Raw genomic sequence first — 21,349 nt, forward strand, 5'->3', positions numbered from 1 at the left:
AAGGGAGCGCAGCGGGGGCCTTTGTCTGGACGCCGCCGCACTGCCACACCCCGCTGGAGCAGCAGCCGAGCCTAAGCGTGGTGGGGAGGACGCAGGCGGCCCAATAATGACACGCTGTCTGCTTCCTCCAGGGGCTCAAAGGGATGCCCGCGTCCGCTCCTCTTTCAGGGACTTCACTGCTGCCGCCTGCATAGGCGGCTGAGACGCTGCGCTGTGCAGCGCTGGTTAACGGTACGCCGGCTGCGGAGACACAATAGGCGCGACTGTACAGCAACACTGCACTACAAACCCTCGCCACAATCTTGCGCTATGAGTGCCACTTTATTTTACTTTAGTGGCTTTACACCAACAGGGGATACTGAAAGTGCAAAAAGAAAAGGGGGCTTTGGACAAATAGCTTTCCTCTCGTAGCATCCTGGATGCCTTGAACCTGTCAAGAGGATGCTGTATTTGTTGATCTCAGAGAAAAATTAATTTGATAATACACGAACATTTATTAACAAAAGTGTAACTGTATGAGGCATCAAACGAAACTTGTGACTGGTTTGGTGGTATATTGCTCCCTACGGGCCATGTTGTCTAAGAATTTAGATCGACAGTCATCGACAGGCGTGCCACAGGGTAGTGTCCTAAGACTGTTGTTCTCCATGTTCCTTATTAACGATCCGGAAGACAATAGAAACAATATCTCCCAGAGATGATATCCTCTGAGGTGAGAAAAGTCATGGGATACGTCCTAAAATCGTGTCGGACCTCTTTCTGCCCGATATGGTGGCATGGACTCAACACGTCGTTGGAAGCCCCTGCAGAAATACTAAGGCCATGCTGACTCCATAGCCATCGATAGTTGCAAAAGTGCTGTCGGTGCAGGATTTTGTGAGCAAACTGACATACCTTTTATGTCCCATAAATGTTCCATTGGATGTATGTTTTTTGATGTGGGTGGCCAAATCATTCGGCAGAATTGTCCAAAATGTTCTTAAAACGAATCGCGAACATTGTGGCCCGGAGAAAAGGCGCACTGTCATCGATAACAATTCCATCTCTGCTTGGGAGGAGGAAGTCCATGAAAGGCTTTAAATGGTCTCCAAGTAACTAGACAGAATCATTTCCAGTCAGTGACGGCTTCAGTTGGACCATAGGAGCCAGTCCATTCCACGTAAACACAGCCCACACCATTATGGAGTCGCCACCAGCTTCCACTTTGCGTTGTTGACAACCAATGTCCACTGCTTCTTGTGGTCTGCACCTCAGTCTAACCGTACCGTCAGCTCTTACCAACTGAAATCAAGAATCATCTGATCAAACCACGGTTTTCCAGTCGTCCAGGGCCCAACCAATATGGTCACGAGTCTAGGAGAGTCGCTGCAGGCGATGTTATGCTGTTAGCAAAGGAACTGGCGTCTGTCGTGTCCTGCCATAGCCTATTAACGCCAAATTTCACCACACGTCCTAACGGACACGTTCGTTGTGCGTGCCACATTGATTTCTACGGTTATATCATGTACTGTTGCTTGTCTCCTATCACTGACAACTCTACGCAGACGCCCCTGCTCTCGGTCATTACTTGAAGGTCCTCGGCCCCTGCGTTCTCCGTGGTGAGAGGTAACGCCTGATATTTGCTATTCTCGGCACACTCTTGCCACTTTGGATCTCGGAATGTTGAATTCTCTAACCATTTTCGAAATGGAATGGCTGGCTCTGAGCACTATGGGACTTAACATCTCTGGTCATCAGTCCCTTAGAACTTAGAACTACTTAAACCTAACTAACCTAAGGACATCACACAACACCCAGCCATCACGAGGCAGAGAAAATCCCTGACCCCGGAAATGGAATGTCTCATGCGTCTAGCTCCAGCACCATTCCGCATTCAAAGTGTGTTAATTCCCTTCGTGTGGCCATAAAGACGTCTGACACCTTTTCACATGAATCACGTAAGTATAAAAGGCAGCTCCGTCAGTACACTGCACTTTCTTACCTTGTGTTCTAACACTGTCAGTATATGTGCATATCGCTGTCCCATGACTTTTGCAACCTCATTGTTTAATTATTACGAATGATTGTGATAACTGTAATAGAACGAGATGGTGCCGTAGTTCGCACACTGGACTCACATTCTAGAGGACGAGTTCAAATCCTTGTTCGGCCACACAGATCTATGTTTTTCCTTGATTTCCCTAAATCCTTAGGGGAAATGCTGGGATGGTTCCTTTGAAATGGGCAGTGACAATATCCTCCCCCTTACCTCCCTAATCCGAACTAATGCTCCATCTCTAACGATCTCTTTGTCGTCGGGTCGTTAAATATTAATTTTGCTTCCTTTGATTTCAACTATAACGAATCACTATCTGAAAAACAAACTACAAGAATATCCATTCAACTCTTGACAAGTGGAAGAAAGGGCAACTTGTTTTAAAAACGTAAAAGTATCATCTTTTCTTCTTTTTACTGGCATTATCCATTGCCTTCGTGGTGTCAGGGTGGTCGGCTGCCCTTCAGTCGGCATCCCTCTTCCTCCAGCCCCCCCCCTCCTCCCCCCCCATCCCTCTCTCACCGCCGCCCCAGAGCCGGAAATTGTGCACCCTATCTGTCCGGGTGTTCCATGAGAAAATTTGAAAACTTTTCCGATATATTTGCGAATAGTATAACCAAGGAAGGATGTGGATAGCAGTCGGATGTAGGAAATCGCGCAGAAACCACATCAAAGCTGGCCGGCACACAACTCCAGTTCCCTTTGTCGTTCCGATGTCGGCCTCCCTGGACCCCCCAAAGCGGCGTGGTAACGCAGACGCTGACAGGATGGGTACAGAAATGTAAAATAATTAATTTCAAAAAAGGGAAAGCAGTGGTTTTCTATGACTGCGACTACAAAAGAAGTCTATTGGTATCAAATTTAGGCCTTAATTTAAGTAATTTATCGTTCGTGCAGAGCACAGATTTGTATGATAGTCAACCATGGACTGTGAGAAGATCGGAACAGAAGAGAATCGAAGTGTTTGAGATGTGGTGTCGAAAATTAAGTCGATTGATGAGGTAAGAAATGAGTATGGTCTGCTCAGAAACGGTGAAGTAAGGAACACATGGAAAACACTGACAAGAAGAAGCGACAGTATGATACGACGTGTGTTAAAACATCAGGGAATAATTTCCATGGTACAGAGGGTAAAATCCATAGAAAAAGAAATGGTTCGTATAAACACATCAAACAATCGACGACATAGGGTGCAAAGGTTACTCTGACATGAAGAGATAGGCAGAAGAGGACTTCGCGGCGGGGATCATCAAACCGTCGGAAAACTGATGCCTCAAAAAATTAATAAAATAAAATAAATAAATAAAAACTACAACGACAAACCGTCGGAAAACTGATGCCTCAAAAAATTAATAAAATAAAATAAATAAATAAAAACTACAACGACAAAGAATCACAATTTGAATCAGTCAACTCATACCTGGATCTAATAATTTGTAGGCGTATGAACTGGAGTGACCACGTAGGCTCAGTCATACGTAAATCATATGGCAGACTCCAGTTGATTGGCATGAAAAAAAAATGGTTCAAATGGCTCTAAGCACTGTGGGACTTAACATCAGTCCCCTAGACTTAGAACTACCTAAACCTAACTAACCTAAGGACATCACACACATCCATGCCCGAGGCAGGATTCGAGCCTGCGACCGCAGCAGCAGCGCGGTACCGGACTGAAGCGCCTAGAACCGCTCGGCCACAGCGGCCGGCGATTGGCACGATACTGAGAAAAACACTTAGTCTATAAAGGAGACAGTATACAAATAACTTACTCTTCACATCTTAAAACAGTGTTCAGGTACTTGGGGCACTGAGCATATACAAACAGTGACGATACAAATCGTTGCAGCTTTGGGTGACTCGCGGAAGAGCCTCACCGAAATCCTGTAGACGCTTGAAGGTAAAAGCAAATAACCCTGCGAAATCCTACTTACAAGGGTTCAAGAACCATAATTACGTCAAGAATCCATGAGTATACTTCAAACCCTTTCATACTGCTGTGGTGGGAACCGCGAACAAAAGATTAGACTAGTTAAGTGTTGGAACGGGAAGAAATCGTAGAATGTGTTACAGTGTTAAGTACTGTATGCTATGAACTTATCAGTGGTTTTTAGAGCAGGTATATAAATCTAGGAATGGCCCAAACAACCAAAAAAAAAAAATTCAGAAAAATGAGACTGCAAATAGGATTACTCCTTGCAATGGACATCAAAAACCTGGAATTTTCTAATTAAGTTGCAGTAATGCATTGAAAAACAGTGAACAATGTGGCATGCAGAATGAAACTTTACCAGGATTATCGACGTAAAGAAGGAAACTGTTTACAATTCAAACTTATAGTATCAATAAAGACCCATTTTACGAAGTCCAATGAACTTCTAAACACATTCACAGGACTGATTGTTCGAAGTTAGAAGAACGAGAGTGAGAAGTAACAAACAATTTTGAGTACCCAACTACAACTCTTTTTTTCTTATATTCCACACACTCTATTATAAAATAGCACGATAGCGTCTTAAACTGCACAGTAATTGCAGTTCGGAGGGTATATTAACTTCGACAGGTGTTACATTATTTTAGGCAGCCATGTGGCCTGCTCTCATCACGTTAATGGTGACAATTTCTTGCGCCTGACACCACAATTAAGGAATCATGAGTTACGAGGTATTTGCTGGTAGATAGCCCAGTACCAAGTTCCTTTGAAGTTAATGTCCTCATTACATGGCCTTAACTGCAAATAGTCGATTGTAATCACAGAGCGGAAGGCATATTTAAATGGGTGCTAGTTATTGCACGTGTTTCGTGTTTGGTAAGGTAGTTAGCGTTCTGCTTCCCCCCGGTTCTCTCTCTCTCTCTCTCTGTCTCTCACACCACATCTCCCCACCCCCCACTCCCCCAGCCAACCTCTCTCTCTCTCTCTCTCTCTCTCTCTCTCTCTTATCTCTCAAGCACACAACACATCCTCACACAGCACACACACACACACACACACACACACACACACACACACACACACACACACACTATCCACGTAACACGACAGTTCCCGTTCCCTGCTATTCCCCTGCTGGTTCCAGACATCACTACATGGTGAACACATATCCGAGTATTTTAATGTATGAGTAACCCTGCTAAAATCTGTTAGGCACCGGAAATAAATAGGTAGGCGAGAACGGCGCTCTTGTTTTTTCCAATGGCGTTAAAATGTGGAGTACACCATTATGAAGCTCAACACTTTTGTATAGTGGGGCCTGCAGCAAGAAAAATGTTGTAATGTGACAATTTAAATTGACTGTTCTAAGTTGGCTATCTGCGATGTTACTATATTTCGTACAATAGGCCTATTTCGGCGGTATTGTCATTGTCAAGTACACCTGCAAATAAACAAGTCTGTAAATTTTATTTATTTGCGCTATTTGTATGCGAAGTTAATTGCACATGTGTATACATACATATGTCTAGCTGGGAAAGACATACATACGGCATCATTGCTGAATCCTTTTGTCAATCTTCACTGTTTTTATTATTGTAAAATGAAGCCACGGAGTAATTTGACAGATAGTTGACAGTTCTCAATGACGCTGTATGATTACGAACCGGTTATAGTGTAGTGACTCTTACTCTGAGAAATTATTTGATTTAGAGATAATTTAGTTGTTTGTGTAATATTTGGTCGATTAGTTTTGTCCTTTGGCATGTTCTAGAATGTCGATAAAATTTTCTAGGTAATGTTTATATTTGATGTCGGGCTGTCCATTTTATATATCGTTCGAACGATTTTTAACGTTTATATATACATTTCCAGTTCTTCCAATACGTTCATGTGGAGTCCTTTTGGTATTTTGTCTAAGATTTGAAATGCTGTTTTGATTTTGTCGATTTTATAGTTTTAGATTTTTAAATCCATGAAGAGATTCGATTGGCTGCTATCACTATCTCTAGCATGTTCTCTAAATAGGATGTTAAGATCTCGTCCTGTTTGTCCAAAGTAAACTTCGTTACAATTGTCCCATGTAATTTTGTATATGCCTGGATTAGCGTATTCTTGTATTTTGATTCTTCCTGAGTGGAGTAATGATGCCATATAAAAACATTACGAAACTCGTTGATATTTATCGAAAAAAGTGGTAAGTACTATTACTTCAAGATTGCTTACGCTTCGCCAGTTATCCGATATTTCTGTGACCATGCTGGTAAATCTGTGTTGGTTCTGCGGTCTTGGTTTTCAAGTTTAGCACAATATTCAGAGATACTCTATAAAAAGTTTGATTGTAGGCCACAAGCAGCTTATTTTGTTAATTAAGATAAAGTAAAATTTGAATTAAAATATATTGTTTCAGTGAAAGAAAGAAGAGATGTGATCTTGTAATGTTAAAAGTACTGTCACGGACTGAGCACATTTTGACAATACCTTTAAATATTGTAAAGCCTTTTAATAAATGCTATGCCGTCAACACCACATTGTACAAGACGTAAGCCGGAATACAAATTCTGTAAGAATAGACAAGTGCCTAGGAGTTAATAAAATATCATAATAACAGTGTGGTAACAGAAAACTATTAATTTCTTTTAGATTATCGAGGGGACACTATAAAGACAGAAGAAATACTTCAAATTATTCTGATATGATAATGCGACATTATCATCTAATCATAAGATGTCTCCCGTATGGATCAGATAAAGCAGTTAAGGAAATGGGGCCATCATCTGATGAACAATCTACGATACGGCACAGTAACTCTCTATAGGAATAGATACTCATTTACATCTACGGGTTATAATATCTCAAAATCACAATGATTATTCTGTAAGCCATTGCGTTTTCTTGTTGAAGTATGGTGGTGATACTGGGGGGAATTTTTTTTTTCAAAATTATAAATCTCTTGCATATAGTGACTGATTCATGAAACGCATATGTGATTTATATTATCTTTTGATGTTGATTCTCACCTCTGTACTGAGGGAATAATGTTAAATAATTTCCGAGTCACTCTCGTCTCGTGACACATAGGAAACGGGAAGGCAGAGATTTCACTTATGTTAATGTACAGCTTAACTAACTCAGTAGCTGAGTTGCCTTGGTATGTATTTAATCCAAGTTTCTATTAGTCCGCCTCTTCCCCCCCCCCCCCTCACTGTCCACTTCCTTCTCCCCCCTTTCTCTATTTCCACATCCTCCTCTCCATATTCATCTCCTCCTCCATCTGTCGTTGTTCATATCCTCCTCCATTCTCACCTCTCTTTTCTCTGTCGATCTCCGCTTCCCTCTCTCCGTACATTTCCCCATCCCCCTCTCGCTGTCCATCTTCTCTTCTCAACCTATCTGTGTACGTCTCGCCCTCCCCCTTCTCTCTTCACGCTATCACGCACACACCAAGAGGGTTATGATAATGATAATGATCGTGCTCTGTGAGGAGCTCAGCGGCATGGTTATCAGCGCCCGTACAAATTCCCAATCTTCTCACTGCCCACTCTCCGTTTCCCTGAAAGATGATGAAATGATGAGGATAACACCAACACCCAGTCCCCGGGTGGAGAAAATACCCGACGTGGCCGGGAGTCGAATCCGAAACCCTGTGATCCACAGGCAGCAACGTTAACCGATAGACCACGAGCTGCGGACGTCTCACTAGAGGCTGGTGGTTCTTGCGCCCACAGTATTTCTTTCCAGATCGTAGCTTACGGGTGTGCTAAATTTGGTTGAAATCGTTCGAGACATCTAGGATGATCTTTTTAACCGTTGATTTGCTCGCGTTCGCACGTATCAGATATATTTCACATATATTTAACATACATCATACGAATTTGTGCAGGTGTTTCACCTGTAGGACTAGCTCATTTCGCCCTGGAGTTTCACTACCGTGCAGCTCAATGTTTATGACGTTATATCACCTCAAACAGGTGTCGTACAATGATTTCATTTTTCGAGCACACCAGGGGGTATATATAGCTACTGTAGGCGAAAATTGTAGCGAATAGAGTTAGTAGCAAAGAAGTAATAAATTTAAACGTCATGCATGATGCGGCAGTTGTTCATGCCCCAGTGTTTATGACGTCATATCTCCTGATTTACATATCGTACAATAATATAGTTTTGCTGTTAGATACAGTTAGGAGTATGGATACTGTCTGCAAAGGGTGGCGCTCGGTTAGTAGTACAGACGTAACAAATTAAAAGTCATTCTTAATGCGGCTGTTTTACTGCATGAACAGCGAATATGTGATAAGCGACAAACTTTTTCCCTTTCTCGTTTTGTGGGGGTTGTCACCGAGAAAATGTTTCATATAGGTTTGACGTTACATGCAGTGTTAGTTGCAGGTCATGAGGTGCTTTCAGTCTCAAATACTGGATGAATAAAATATGGGATATAGACATAGGAGCGTCGTGGGCTACACTACCTTTTCACCCCCTCCCCCCCCCCCCCCCCCACCAACGCCACCACTATGAACTTTGATAGGTAGGTCTTTCTTACACACACAGCGTTTCTTTCGAGACAGTAGGCGATACGTGTGCTATGTTTGGTTGATATAGGTCTAGTGGTTTAGGAGCAGAATATATATATATATATATATATATATATATATACATATATATATATATATATATATATATATATATATATTAGTAAAAAATGTAGTGTTGGAGTTTATTATCGCACATTCACGAATGTGAATGCGATATGATATTATTAGCAAGTACAATCTGTCATCATTTCGTCCAAATGCCTTCGCAGTCTGCAAGGTCGCCAACAGAGGTAAAATGCACCACTTAAAACTTCTGAGCCATTAGACCGTGGTCGATGTATAAAACTTACTCCTGACGTGCCCTCTCTGACTGCGGGAGACATCTTCAGAGGCAGTTCGCCATTTTATCTCTGTAGATAGATCGCTTCAGGCGAATACCGGGGTAGTTCCTTTGAAAGGGCACGGCCGACTTCCTTCCCGATCCTTCCATAATCCTATGGGACCGATGACCTTGCTGTTTCGTCCCTTTTCCCCCAACCAACCAACATCTGAAGGTATCTCCTGCAGTCGGAGAGGAAACGTTAGGAGAAAGTTTTATACATCGACCACGACCTAACAGCCCGGAAGTTTTATGTCAGCACCAGCCGTGAAAGCTTTAATTGTATGATCAGAGGTAAAATTATCGTCTTCTTACAATACTGCATTAAATCAGTGGTAAGATTTTATGGGACCAAAGTGTTTAGGTAATCGGTTCCTAAGCTTACACACTACTTAATCTACCTTAAACTTACTTACGCTACGGAGAACGCACACACTCATGCCCGAGGGAGGACTCGAACGTCCACCTGGGGGAGCCGCGCGCACCGGGACAAGACGTTTCAGACCACGCGGCTACCCCGCACGGCTCACTACATTAAAAACCACTTACGTGTTTGAACTAACTGAGAACTTACTGCACCTCTAAAAAGTCATTATGCTAGGGCCATTATTGAATACCGTGCCATTGAGAGCGTGTACACGTTGTCGCCTCTTGTGTGTGTGTGCAGCGCTGGACAAGCTGGGAGGCAGGCAGCAGGCGCCGGCGCTGCCCGTGGAGCCGGTGCAGGCGAACGCCGCCTTCGACATCGCGAGCCTCGTGCTGTACGGCTGCCAGGCGCTGCCCATCAGGCTCAAGATCCTGCTGGACAGGCTCTTCTCCGTGCTGCGCCGCGACGAGGTGCTACACGTGCTCGCCGGCTTCGGCTGGACGCACGAGGACTACGCCAGGGGATACATCCTGCAGGTACGTCGCTCATGTCTCCCACTGCTTCTAGAGGGTGTCCTGGAAGTATGGACCAATGTTAAAGTGCTATAGAACGTAAGAAAATTATTTAAACTGTAATGTTTTTTTTTTTTCAAACACATTAAGTAACTTCTCCCATTTATGTATGAAACATATCTCATCATTTTACAGGTCGAACACTCCTCCTGCCCAGAACCCACACCACACAGCGTACATCTACATCATCATCAACATCCATACTCCACAAGCCACCTGACGGTGTGTGACGGAGGGTACATTGAGTACCTCTATCGGTTCTCCCTTCTATTCCAGTCTCGTATTGTTCGTGGAAAGAAAGATTGTCGGTGTGCCTCTGTGTGGGCTCTAATCTTTCTGATTTTATCCTCATGGTCCCTTCGCGAGATATACATAGAAGGGAGCAATATACTGCTTGACTCTTCGGTGAAGTTATGTTCTCGAAACTTCAACAAAAGCCCGTTCCGAGCTACTGAGCGTCTCTCCTGCAGAGTCTTCCACTGGAGTTTATCATCTCCGTAACGCCTTCGCGATTACTAAATGATCCTGTAACGAAGCGCGCTGCTCGCCGTTGGATCTTCTCCATCTCTTCTATCAACCCTATCTGGTACGGATACCACAATGGTGAGCAATATTCATGCAGTGGGCGAACAAGTGTACTGTAACCTAATTCCTTAGTTTTCGGATTGCATTTCCTTAGAATTCTTCCATTGAATATCAGTCTGGTATCCGCTTTACCGACGATCAACGTTATATGATCATTCCATTTTAAATCACTCCTAATGCCTACTGCCAGATAATTTATGGAATTAACTGCTTCCAGTTTCTGACCTGCTATATTGTAGCTAAATGATAAAGGATCTTTCTTTCTATGTATTCGCAGCACATTACACTTATCTAGATTGAGATTCAATAGCCATTCCATGCACCATGCGTCAATTCGTTACAGATCCTCCTGCATTTCAGTACAATTTTCCATTGCTACAGCCTCTCGATATACTACAGCATCATCCGCAAAAAGCCTCAGTAAACTTCCGATGTTATCCACAAGGTTACGTATATTGTGAATAGCAACGGTCCTACGGCACTCCCCTGCGGCACACCTGAAATAACTCTTACTTCGGAAGACGTCTCTCCATTGAGAATGACATGCTGCGTTTTGCTATCTAGGAACTCTTCAATCCAATCACGCAATTGGTCTGATAATCCATATGCTCTTACTTTGTTCATTTAACGACTGTGGGGAACTGTATGGAACGCCTTGCGGAAGTCATGAAACATGGTAACTACCTGGGAACCCGTGTCTATTGCCTTCCGATTCTCGTGGACGAATAGCGCTAGCTGGGTTTCACACGATCGTCTTTTTCGAAACCAATGCAGATTCTTACAGAGTAGATTTCTAGTCTCCCGGAAAGTCATTACACTCGAACATAATACGTATTCCAAAATTCTACAACTGATCGACGTTAGAGATATAGGTCTACAGTTCTGCACATCTGTTCGACGTCCCTTCTGGAAAACGGGGATGACCTGTGCCCTTTTCCAATTCTTTGGAACGCTACGCTCTTCTAGAGACCTACGGTACACCGCTCCATAAGGGGTACTCTGTGTAAAATCGAACTGGTACTCCATCAGGTCCAGCGGCCTTTCCTCTTTTGAGCGATTTTAATTGTTTTTCTATCCCTCTGTCATCTATTTCGATATCTACCATTTTGTCATCTGTGCGGCAATCTAGAGAAGGAACTACAGTGCAGTCTTTCTCTGTGTAACAGCTTTGGAAAAAGACATTTAGAATTGTGGATGCATCTCATCTTTCACAGTCACTCGGTGATTTTCGTTACACCAAATTCAGCAGTTATTCTTTCTAACATACCCGCTGAGGTGGAAGTGCGCCTCATCTGAGAAAATTATTCATTTTGTCAAGCTCTCGTTCTCCACTTGTCGAGCCAAGACCCGTTGAGCAAATCGATGTCTCTTTCCAAGATCTGCAGGCTTCCAACAATTATGTAAGTTGAATCCTGTATATATGCATTTTCAGATCTATTGAAAGGATTTCATGCGGCAAACTTAAATTCAGTTGTTGGGCTCATCGGGGAACCGATTTTCTGGGGCTTACGGTCGCATTGTCACGGACGATAGCAATCTTTTCGTGTGTTCGAACAGAACGCAATCTTCCCGTTTCCTTAACGTTTGAAACAGAACCCAGGGTCTCGACCTTCCGGACCGACTTCAGAACTGATGATTCGGTTGTAGCAGCATTAAGTCCGAGTGTCATTCGCAGTTCACGAACGGTTGCTGTGGGACTTCCACTGCTCTTGTAATAATTTTTTGTCACTTGGGCACGTTGCTCAGTTGTCATCTGCTCCTGACGGTAATAAGCATCAAACAACAATGGTCACAACAAAGAAGGTATCAGGCTACTAATGGGAAGGATAAAAAATAACAAACATGAAAAAACCACTGCTACCAACCGTCATATGACGAAATGACGCATAATTCAAATGCGTCCTTACTTTCCGGACACACGTTTTAAACGTGGTAATACACGAGTGAATGTACTTCAGTAGTCCTCGCACTGCACAGGGGCCCGTTTTTCAGAACGTGTGTATATAAGGGTCACCCAAGTGAAACATAGAACAGTGTTTGAGACATGACGGATACTTTGCCGAGCAAGGAATTGTACAGAAATGACAGTACAGTAATGACTCTTTGACACAGCCTGTAGATAATTATACCCCTTTTTATGGCAACTGCACAGGGCTCTAACTAGCTTTTACGTACTTTCCTTAAAGGAGGTAGAACGCTTATGAGCGAGCCACTCGTCCTTAAAATTCACGCACCATACGATGAACAGCAGATGCGGAACTTCCAGTTTCATCTTTGAGGAGAATGCACATGATAATCGAAAGAACATGGTTTCGGACTCTAACACAACAATATATCTACTGCACAGACTTTTTTTGCGATCGAATTAGTGAACAGACATAATTGAGTGAGTTTGATCTGTGCATGATTGTGCTGACAGAGAGATTTCGGAGGAATTTTGCGTGAGCTACACTTGCCTCGGTGCAGTTTTGGCGGTGTCATGAGTTGAGGGTGAATAAGAATCGTAGCTCTGGGAGGCTTAAGACGTTAACTGATACGGACTGCTAAACTCTGAAGCGGCTTTTCGAATAAAATACCATAAACCATGTAGCGGGTCTCCAGCTGCAGCTTCCACCATGGGGTTTGTGACAACTATTCGTCCATAGGCAGAAGACTCAGCTGTTATAGTGATGCTGCTGTTTAGGTGAAACTGAACACAAGAATGCGTGGTAGAGTCGCTTGGTGATGAAAATAATGCTCGTACTGATTTTGGAGGCTTGTTAGAAAGTCCCTTTGTAGTGATGAGTGACACTGGATCACGCTGTACGCAGGTGGCTGTCAAGTGGACTTGGGCTATGCGGAGCGAGTGATAGGGTCCTAGTGGTCATTGTAATGACAGTGAAATTGAATGCAGATGTGGCGATGGCCTTGAGTAGTTTTTCCTGATTTGGTCTCGGCCATATTCAGAAATAACTGTGGCATAACCCACAGGGCAGGCTGCTGGCGTGGAGAAAAATTAACAGGTCTCCGTACGTGGGGCATTTGCAAACGGCGAAACAGCTGCTTACGCAGAACTCTGCGACTAGAGCTTTTCTGGACACACATTTTGTTGGCAACATGACGTGTACACGGATTGTATGTGATCTCTTGTCAAATTACCTTCGTTCCTTACTTTATATCAAAGCTGTATTTGCTAGATCTGGGATCCAGCCGAACGCACCCGTAGCTAGTTGTAATACTATTTCTTGTTAACTAAAGGCCCCGTCTCGCAAACCGAGCAGGAATATCAAATATGCTAACATTCTCGAACAACTGCTGTCAACGATCGTATGTTTCTAATCAAGCAGTAGTTTTTCTCGTGTTCTTTGTTTGCTCAATTTCTACTACGGTATCATAGTTTAAGGATAATTGCTCAGCTCAGTTATTAACGTTAGCGGTAAACACGATACTATGGCACATTCTAGCCGTGTACATCGGATTAAGAAAAGTGAACCAGGGAAGTGAAAAGTTTATCACTCAGTGTTCTCCCGTAGCTGTGATACGTTAACCGTCCCCGTCTCGTCTGTTATATCTTCTACTACTCGAATAGCACTTATTAGTCTATGAGTTAATATTTACCGATGTATTGCATGTATACTAATTAGTGAAAAAGAGCCGTAATCAGTAATCCAGAATTATCGTAAACTTGCATGTAAATTAATATTTAGTTATATTAAGAGAATGTTAACAATTAGTTGTATAAAATCGCCACATCTTGTAACAAGGCCTCTACATGGTCTTATGTGAATGAGAGCAAACTATTGTGCTCTATTTCTAACCCACGGATGCTCAAAATAAATGCCTGCGTCATAAATCCTCAAGCAGCCCTCAACTCTGTTGTTTGTTGTTATGGTCTTCAGTCCGAAGATTGATTTGGCGAAACTCTTCGCGCTACTCTGAGCTGCATCAGCCTCTTCATCTCAAACTACTGCAGCCCTCAACCATTTGACTCTCTTGGTCTTCCACTGCAGTTTTTATCCCCTTGCCTCCCTCCACACACACACACACACACACACACACACACACACACACACACATACACACATATACACACACACACACACACACACACACACACACACACACACACACACACACCAATTCCCTCCAGTACCAAGCTGTTGATTCTCAGATGTCTCAGAATTTGCCGTATAGACCGATTTCTACTTTTAGTCAAGTTACGCCACAAAATATTCCCTCCCCAATTCTGTTCTGCACCTCCTCATTTTTTGCATAATACGACTATCTAAAGCTCAGCCTCCTTCTGTAGCAACAAATTTAAAACTGAATGAGATTTTCACTCTGCAGCGGAGTGTGCGCTGATATGAAACTTCCTGACAGATTAAAACTGTGTGGCGGACAGAGACTCGAACTCGGGACCTTTGCCTTTCGCGGGCAAGTGCTTTACCAACTGAGCTAACCAAACACGACTCACTAACCGTCCTCACAGCTTCAATTCTCCCAGTACCTCGTCTTCTACCTTCCAAAACTTTCCAGAAACTCTTCTGCTAACCTTGCAGAACCAGCACTCCTGGAAGAAAGGATATTGCGGAGACATGGCTTAGCCACAGCCTAGTGGATGATTGCAGAATGAGATTTTCACTCAGCAGCGGAGTGTCTGCTGATATGAAGCTGTGAGGATGGGTCGTGAGTCGTGCTGGGGTTGCTCAGTTGGTAGAGCACTTGCCCGCGAAAAACAAAGGTCTAGATTTCGAGTCTCTGTCTGGCACACAGTTTTAAGCTCTCATGAAGCTTCAGATTTAAAACATTTAGTATCCCTTCTTGTCTGAACTTCTTATTGTCCACGTTTCACTTCCGTACAAGGCTACACTCGAGACAAGTATATAACAGATTTACATCCGACGTTAATAAATTTCTATTCTTCAGAAGCGCTTTTCTGGCTATTCGCAGTCTACATTTCATACCATCCCTACTTCGGCCATGATCAGTTATTTTACTACCCACGTAGTCGAACTTATCTACTAGATTTAGTGTCTCATTTTCTAATCTAATCTCCTCAACATTCAATTTCCCTTATTTTGATTTTATTAATGTTCATCTTATATCGTTCTTTCAAGCCTCTGTCCATTCCGTACACGTGCACGTCCAAGTCCATTGCTGTCTGACAGAATCAAGTGTCCTTTAATGATAATTAATTTGCTTACTCTGGTCTTTCTGCAGGAAATGCTCAGCAGTTCCTCGGAATCGTGGACAATATGCAGTGCCGAAGAGGAACCTCTGGTGCTCCAGCAATTCCTTCGATTCGGAGAGACGCGAGCGGTCGCGCTGGAACTGCTACAGCAGTGCAACAATAACAACAACAACAATAACAACAGCAACAACAACCACAACAAAAACAGCGCAGTCGCGCTGTCGTACCGCCAGCAGAGCGACGGCCAGCGCAGGTCGCCTCCTCCGCCCCCGCCCCCAGCTCCCCCGTCGGTGCTGAAGACGCCACCAGCCGCCTTCCGGCTGCCGCCCCCGCTGCCGCTGCCGCCTCCTCCGCCTTGTACTGTGGCGGCCACCCGCCAGACTCAGGCGATCCGGCCCATCGACTTTCGCCTCCTGGGCGGCCTGCCCTCCCACTTTCCTCCTACGACGGCGCCTAGTTCTGGCTTCATCAACTTCAGCCTCGCGAACCTCTGCCTGCCCAAGATGAACAGTGCCGTGGACGTCCTGTCCCCGGGTAGCCACCAGAAGCAGGAGCACCCGTCCTCACTGCTCTTGCAACAGGTGGCCCAGGTGCGGCCGTCTGTGAAGCTTCTGGACACCGGCGACCAGGACAGGAGATTCGGCGCCGACGAGAATTCGCAGAGCGTGCTCAACCTCAGCCGCGACGCGGCGCTGCCCGACCGCTGTCACAAGCCGCCTCCCCCGGCGATCACCGCCGCGACACTGAGCGCCGCTAAGCGACCTTGGTCGGCTGCCGCGGGACCGCTGAGTCTCGTCACGCAGCTCGTCAACCCGGCCACCGGCAAGAAGCGCGTCCAGTGCAACGTCTGCCTCAAGACTTTCTGCGACAAGGGCGCACTCAAGATCCACTTCTCGGCCGTCCACCTGCGCGAGATGCACAAGTGCACCGTGGACGGCTGCAACATGATGTTCAGCTCGCGCAGGTCGCGCAACCGGCACAGCGCCAACCCCAACCCCAAGCTGCACTCGCCGCACTACCGCCGCAAGATGTCGCCGCACGACGGCCGCTCCGCGCTGGCCAGGACCCCACCCACGCTGGTCGGTCCCCCGGGGCTGCCCTTCCCTCTGCTTGCTGCCTTCCCGCACACCAACCCGGGATTCGATCTCAACGCAAGCAGGTACCGTTCTTTTCGTTACACCTTCACGTTCTATTACACTGAGTGGTCAAAAGTCATTGGAAGGCACCGTGACACGGTTGTTAGCTGCTATGAAATAGGCTACTGGAGCCCTGCATTTCTACTGGCAGTGATCACTCTGTACGGCTCTACGGAAACGACAAGACGTCCTCTAGTCAGACCTTTCTCGTCGTCCTGTGATCGGACGATTCACACGTGTGGAGACATTGCATTGCAACAATGAAACACCGGTGATCTCGAAAACCCCATTTCTTGCGTGATCCCCGAAACGCTATGACCCATGCATCTCGCATCATTTATCATACCACGTCCAAAGTCAGTTAACTCTCCGATTGGTGGCACGGTCACCACACACAGTACTGTACAGCCGTCGTCACACGGACCGTGCTGTCGAACGTTAACGTTGAGCGTGCCAAGTTCAACGTGTTGCTGAACGCTCAGGAACGATGCGACTTGTGCATACGGTACGTGGGCCCCAACGTGGTATGCGCGATCGCAACGCACTCCAGCGGCAGTTGAGGGATGTTCCTAGTTCGTAAATCACACTGTTTACTCAAAGGGCACGCGTAAAATTCCCATGTTAGTTCTATTAAAATGCACATTTCCTCCATCGTCCACGGAAAGGAAAGTACCATGTCCAATCAATAAGGACACAGGCTTATAATAGTTCCATTACAAACAGTGCGGTACAAATTTAGAATACTTCTCCGCGTAAGATAAACATTATTTCATCATTACCACATTTTAGTAAAGCCCTAAAGTCAGTCTTGCTTGATCACTGTTCCTACCCAGTAGCAGAATCTTTGCAACATGTTAATTAAGAAGCGTAAAAGAGAAAGGAGCAAAATACGAGTATCTTTATACAAGTAGCGCAAGCTGTCCTGTAGATTAAGCATATCGAACAAAGTCACCCCTCAAAATAAAGGTGAACTTATATTTACATAACATCAAATTATATTAAACTAACAATAAAGTATCAGAACATAATAATGTTGGGAAAAAGAATTCGGAGTGTCAAGACGAGAACCACCGCCCCATCATACAACTTAAGACAGGACAGTGACGCTACTTATTACGCTAAATCAACCAACACGTTGCCTGTATCTAATCATATTATGTTACCCCTTGCTGAAAACCTTAATCGTAGATATGTTACTAATTGAAATTACATTACAACAAATTGTACCAAGAATAATGCGTTTTGGGAGGATCTTCAGTGTGTCGCTGCCTTAAAATAGCCTACTCTCGTAATGTGCAAGTTACAATCATTCTTTTGCTACGAATATGATGTTGCCCATTATTTTATTGGAGCGAATCATACAGTTAACAACGGGTTTTCCAGTTATTCTTAATTTGCTGATGCTCAGAAACGGCATATATACATATAGGCTTGAAACGAATGCCAATATGGCGCCTCACAACTCTGTACTCAAGGGAGACGGCGTGCATGTGACGTAGGTGGCGTTGTCCCATCTCATTGGTCAACGCTCAGCTGCACGCTAAGAATATTTGACATGCCAGATATTGCTCTGCACGTTCGGAAAGCCTCCCGAACGTGCTATTCCTCGCTATGACGTCAGAAACTCGGCGCGCTCAACGCTCAACGTTCGGATGCACGGTCCGTGTGCCGACGGCTTAACGAACGACTCAGCTATATTCAGTCTATGGCTGCAACATTCAGGCATCAATCACGACACATCTTTAAGTGGGGCCATTGTTCCAGCGACTTTTGGCTACTCGTTTGTCTAATCTTGTCCATCTTCATCGGTAAAATTCTTCTGGGTCTGTGACCGAAATGTCAATGCGTAAAACTTCAGACGTTTCGGTCACTATCCCAAGTGACCTACTGCTGAATGGGAGAAGTTTGGTTCTCATATACTAGCACCACTGGTGGAAATAGACGAATGGGAAACGGTCGGCGGTTACACTCGCCGTTATATCAGTTTATAAGAACCAAACATTGCTCATTAAGAAAAGAGAGACGGAGAGAGAAAAGAAAGCCGTAAGAAGGACACCTGCAATAGTGGGTGAAACATCGGAAATTTCACACTGACCCAGAGACCAAGAAGAGTTTTATTGACTGCGACAATGGTCGCAGAAGCGTGCGGTGACACTTGTTCATCTTCTTTCTGCATGCATTGGTCATTTGCCTGTTACGTCCTCTCGGTTGGATTTATCTGTCTTTCCACTTTTCCATTGGTCCAGGATGTCAAATCAAACACCCCTCAGCCGTCTAACTTCCAAAATGTTATTTTATTTGGCTACCTGTTTCGGCGATTTACTACACTGTCTTCAAGACCCCTGACAGACGTGTAGAAAGTTTTCAACCTCGCTTCCGGTCAAAATAGAGGCCAGCATTCAAATACTGTTATCTGTTCATTTCTGCTTGATACAGCGATCACTTCAACCGTCATAGGCTGGGAAGCAAGGGGAATTGACATACAGTACTATAATTCCTTTCGTGTAACTCACAAGTATAAAAACTTACTTAACCATCAATTGCCTCAACATGTGTGTGTGTGTGTGTGTGTGTGTGTGTGTGTGTGTGTGTGTGTGTGTGCATAGATATTTTCCTAATACGAATTCAATTTGGTTCAGACGAAGATTACTTATTTTGCTGATTTAGTTACGACAGTCATCAATTTGAGCTCCAGACTTACTCACTTTGAATCACTTGTATTGGTGATTCCTTCAGTTTCACCGACCTGAATAAGTCACCATCAGCTACAGCCAATCTCATATTTTCCATCAGTTGGCAACAATGCGCGTTTTGTGTCAACTTCTACTGTACCTCCATTACTCAGTTGACAGTCCCAATTAACCTCTAACATTCTCTCCACTCTAACATTTTTACTACACAGACTTCCTTTTTGCCATCTAACCATCTAATTTTCACAATCTTTTCGGTTTCATGTGTTCTCTGATAGCTAACAAATGACACCCAATCCATACAAAATTCAGCATTATTCCGCCTCTATAGCTACCACTTTACCTTATAGAGTGATCGTATTAATCTTGCTAATACGGTAAAATATCTGGGACTACAGCTCAGATATGAACTAACTTCAAAACCCCATGTACCGCCTATACAACTTGTAACCCTCAGTTGAATAAAACTACTAATAGAACTCACTTGGGGATTACATTCTTCCTCACGGTTCATTCTTACAAAAGTCTTAACTGATGTCTCATGAGCTTTACAAATGTTGCTTATATTTCTGCATACCACAAGTTTTATCATTCTCTGGTAGTTCTTTAACATCACAGTCTCCTCCTCGTAGTCCTCGTGATTACTCTTCTGTCCCTCACTCACCCTTTTGGAGCTAAGTTACCACACCCGGTGCAATTCCTTGAGTGTCTCTAGAATTACTTTTCATCTTGAACTCTTGAACAACCAAATCACGCCTTGTCCCCACTCCTAGCTTAACATGGACCAGTACTGCACCTCTTCCAACAAACCACATTCTCTTCACCAGCATACGCTCTGCAGGTAGTTTCAAGGTAATTTGGAGCTACTTTCGCGTTATTAATTGAAAATTCGTACAAATGTCTCTCCAGTCTATAATTTCCTCTCCGCCTAGTAAATCAAAGATCTCTTACACTCAGCCATATCTCCCTCTTCTCAAAATCCAACTTCTACAATATGCATATCGTAACTCCTTTTGCATACATACATGCAACAACATTGCATGACTTCATTTCAGTGAAATTTTACATGTTTTAGTTACTATTCTTAAACTCTCTTATATGGAAGTGTTAATATAAATTACGAAAATAAGAAAAAAGACACTGGCGAAGACGGTCTACAATGCTACAAAAAATTGCAAGTAATGTGGTACGATCAATACGGAAATGGGGAAAGGAACTGCATTCTTTCTAGAAATATAACGACTCAACAGTGTGTACAACAATTAGTCAAAGTTATTCACACTGTTACTGGTCTCGAACAGAGAGCTTCATTAGTCATCAAGACTTAGTGATCACATAAGTGAATACTCGTCTTGAAGTGCGTTGTATTTTGCCTAAGGTAACAATGAAACATGTCAGTGGATTTTTATGCACTTTGAGGTGCACTAAATGTAAAATACCTTAATTATTTTTGTATATTTGAGAATTGTGGGTGGAGTCGTTATCTTAATGGTCGCTTCCCACAGCGCGATCGGATTTTGTAACTCTTCTGTTGCACAGCACAAAACTGACATTTATGTCACCTTCAGCCGTCAGTGTCACTGCAAATAATTTTGTATTGTATAGCACAAAAAAAAAAGTCACACATCTAAGAAGCTGTGAACGACAAGTCTCTCAGATCGCAGTTACGGCACGGTTTTGTGGATAAAGGCGCAGAGCAGAGAAATTGTCGTGTCGAAACACATCTACGTGGCTGTGTATCCCAAACTTAGTATCGACCAGAATGAGGACTGGAGTGAATTAGATTTATATAAACTGTAATGAAATACTAAACTGTAGTGTTCAAATTGCAGACAGTATCACTTGATAAGAAACTATCTTTTATTCGTCTTTACATTTAGTAATCTGTAGGTACTTACAACTTCAGAGGATGGACATAATTTTTGCTGTCATATAGGACACCAACATCCGCGA

The 21,349-nt window shown here is 43.9% G+C and overlaps 1 protein-coding gene across 2 annotated transcripts in view; it reads left to right on the forward strand.

The window, feature by feature from the left end:
• Positions 1-21,349, forward strand: part of LOC124622079 (zinc finger protein basonuclin-1-like) — a 315,796-nt gene that overhangs the window by 277,414 nt on the left and 17,033 nt on the right. For both annotated transcript variants that reach the window (XM_047147653.1, XM_047147654.1), the window contains 2 exons: positions 9,544-9,779; positions 15,600-16,729. In XM_047147653.1, coding sequence (XP_047003609.1) covers positions 9,544-9,779; positions 15,600-16,729 — 1,366 coding nt within the window. The remainder of the gene's footprint in view (positions 1-9,543; positions 9,780-15,599; positions 16,730-21,349) is intronic.

This window comes from Schistocerca americana, chromosome 7, assembly GCF_021461395.2.
Source record: "Schistocerca americana isolate TAMUIC-IGC-003095 chromosome 7, iqSchAmer2.1, whole genome shotgun sequence".
Lineage (NCBI taxonomy): Eukaryota > Metazoa > Arthropoda > Insecta > Orthoptera > Acrididae > Schistocerca > Schistocerca americana.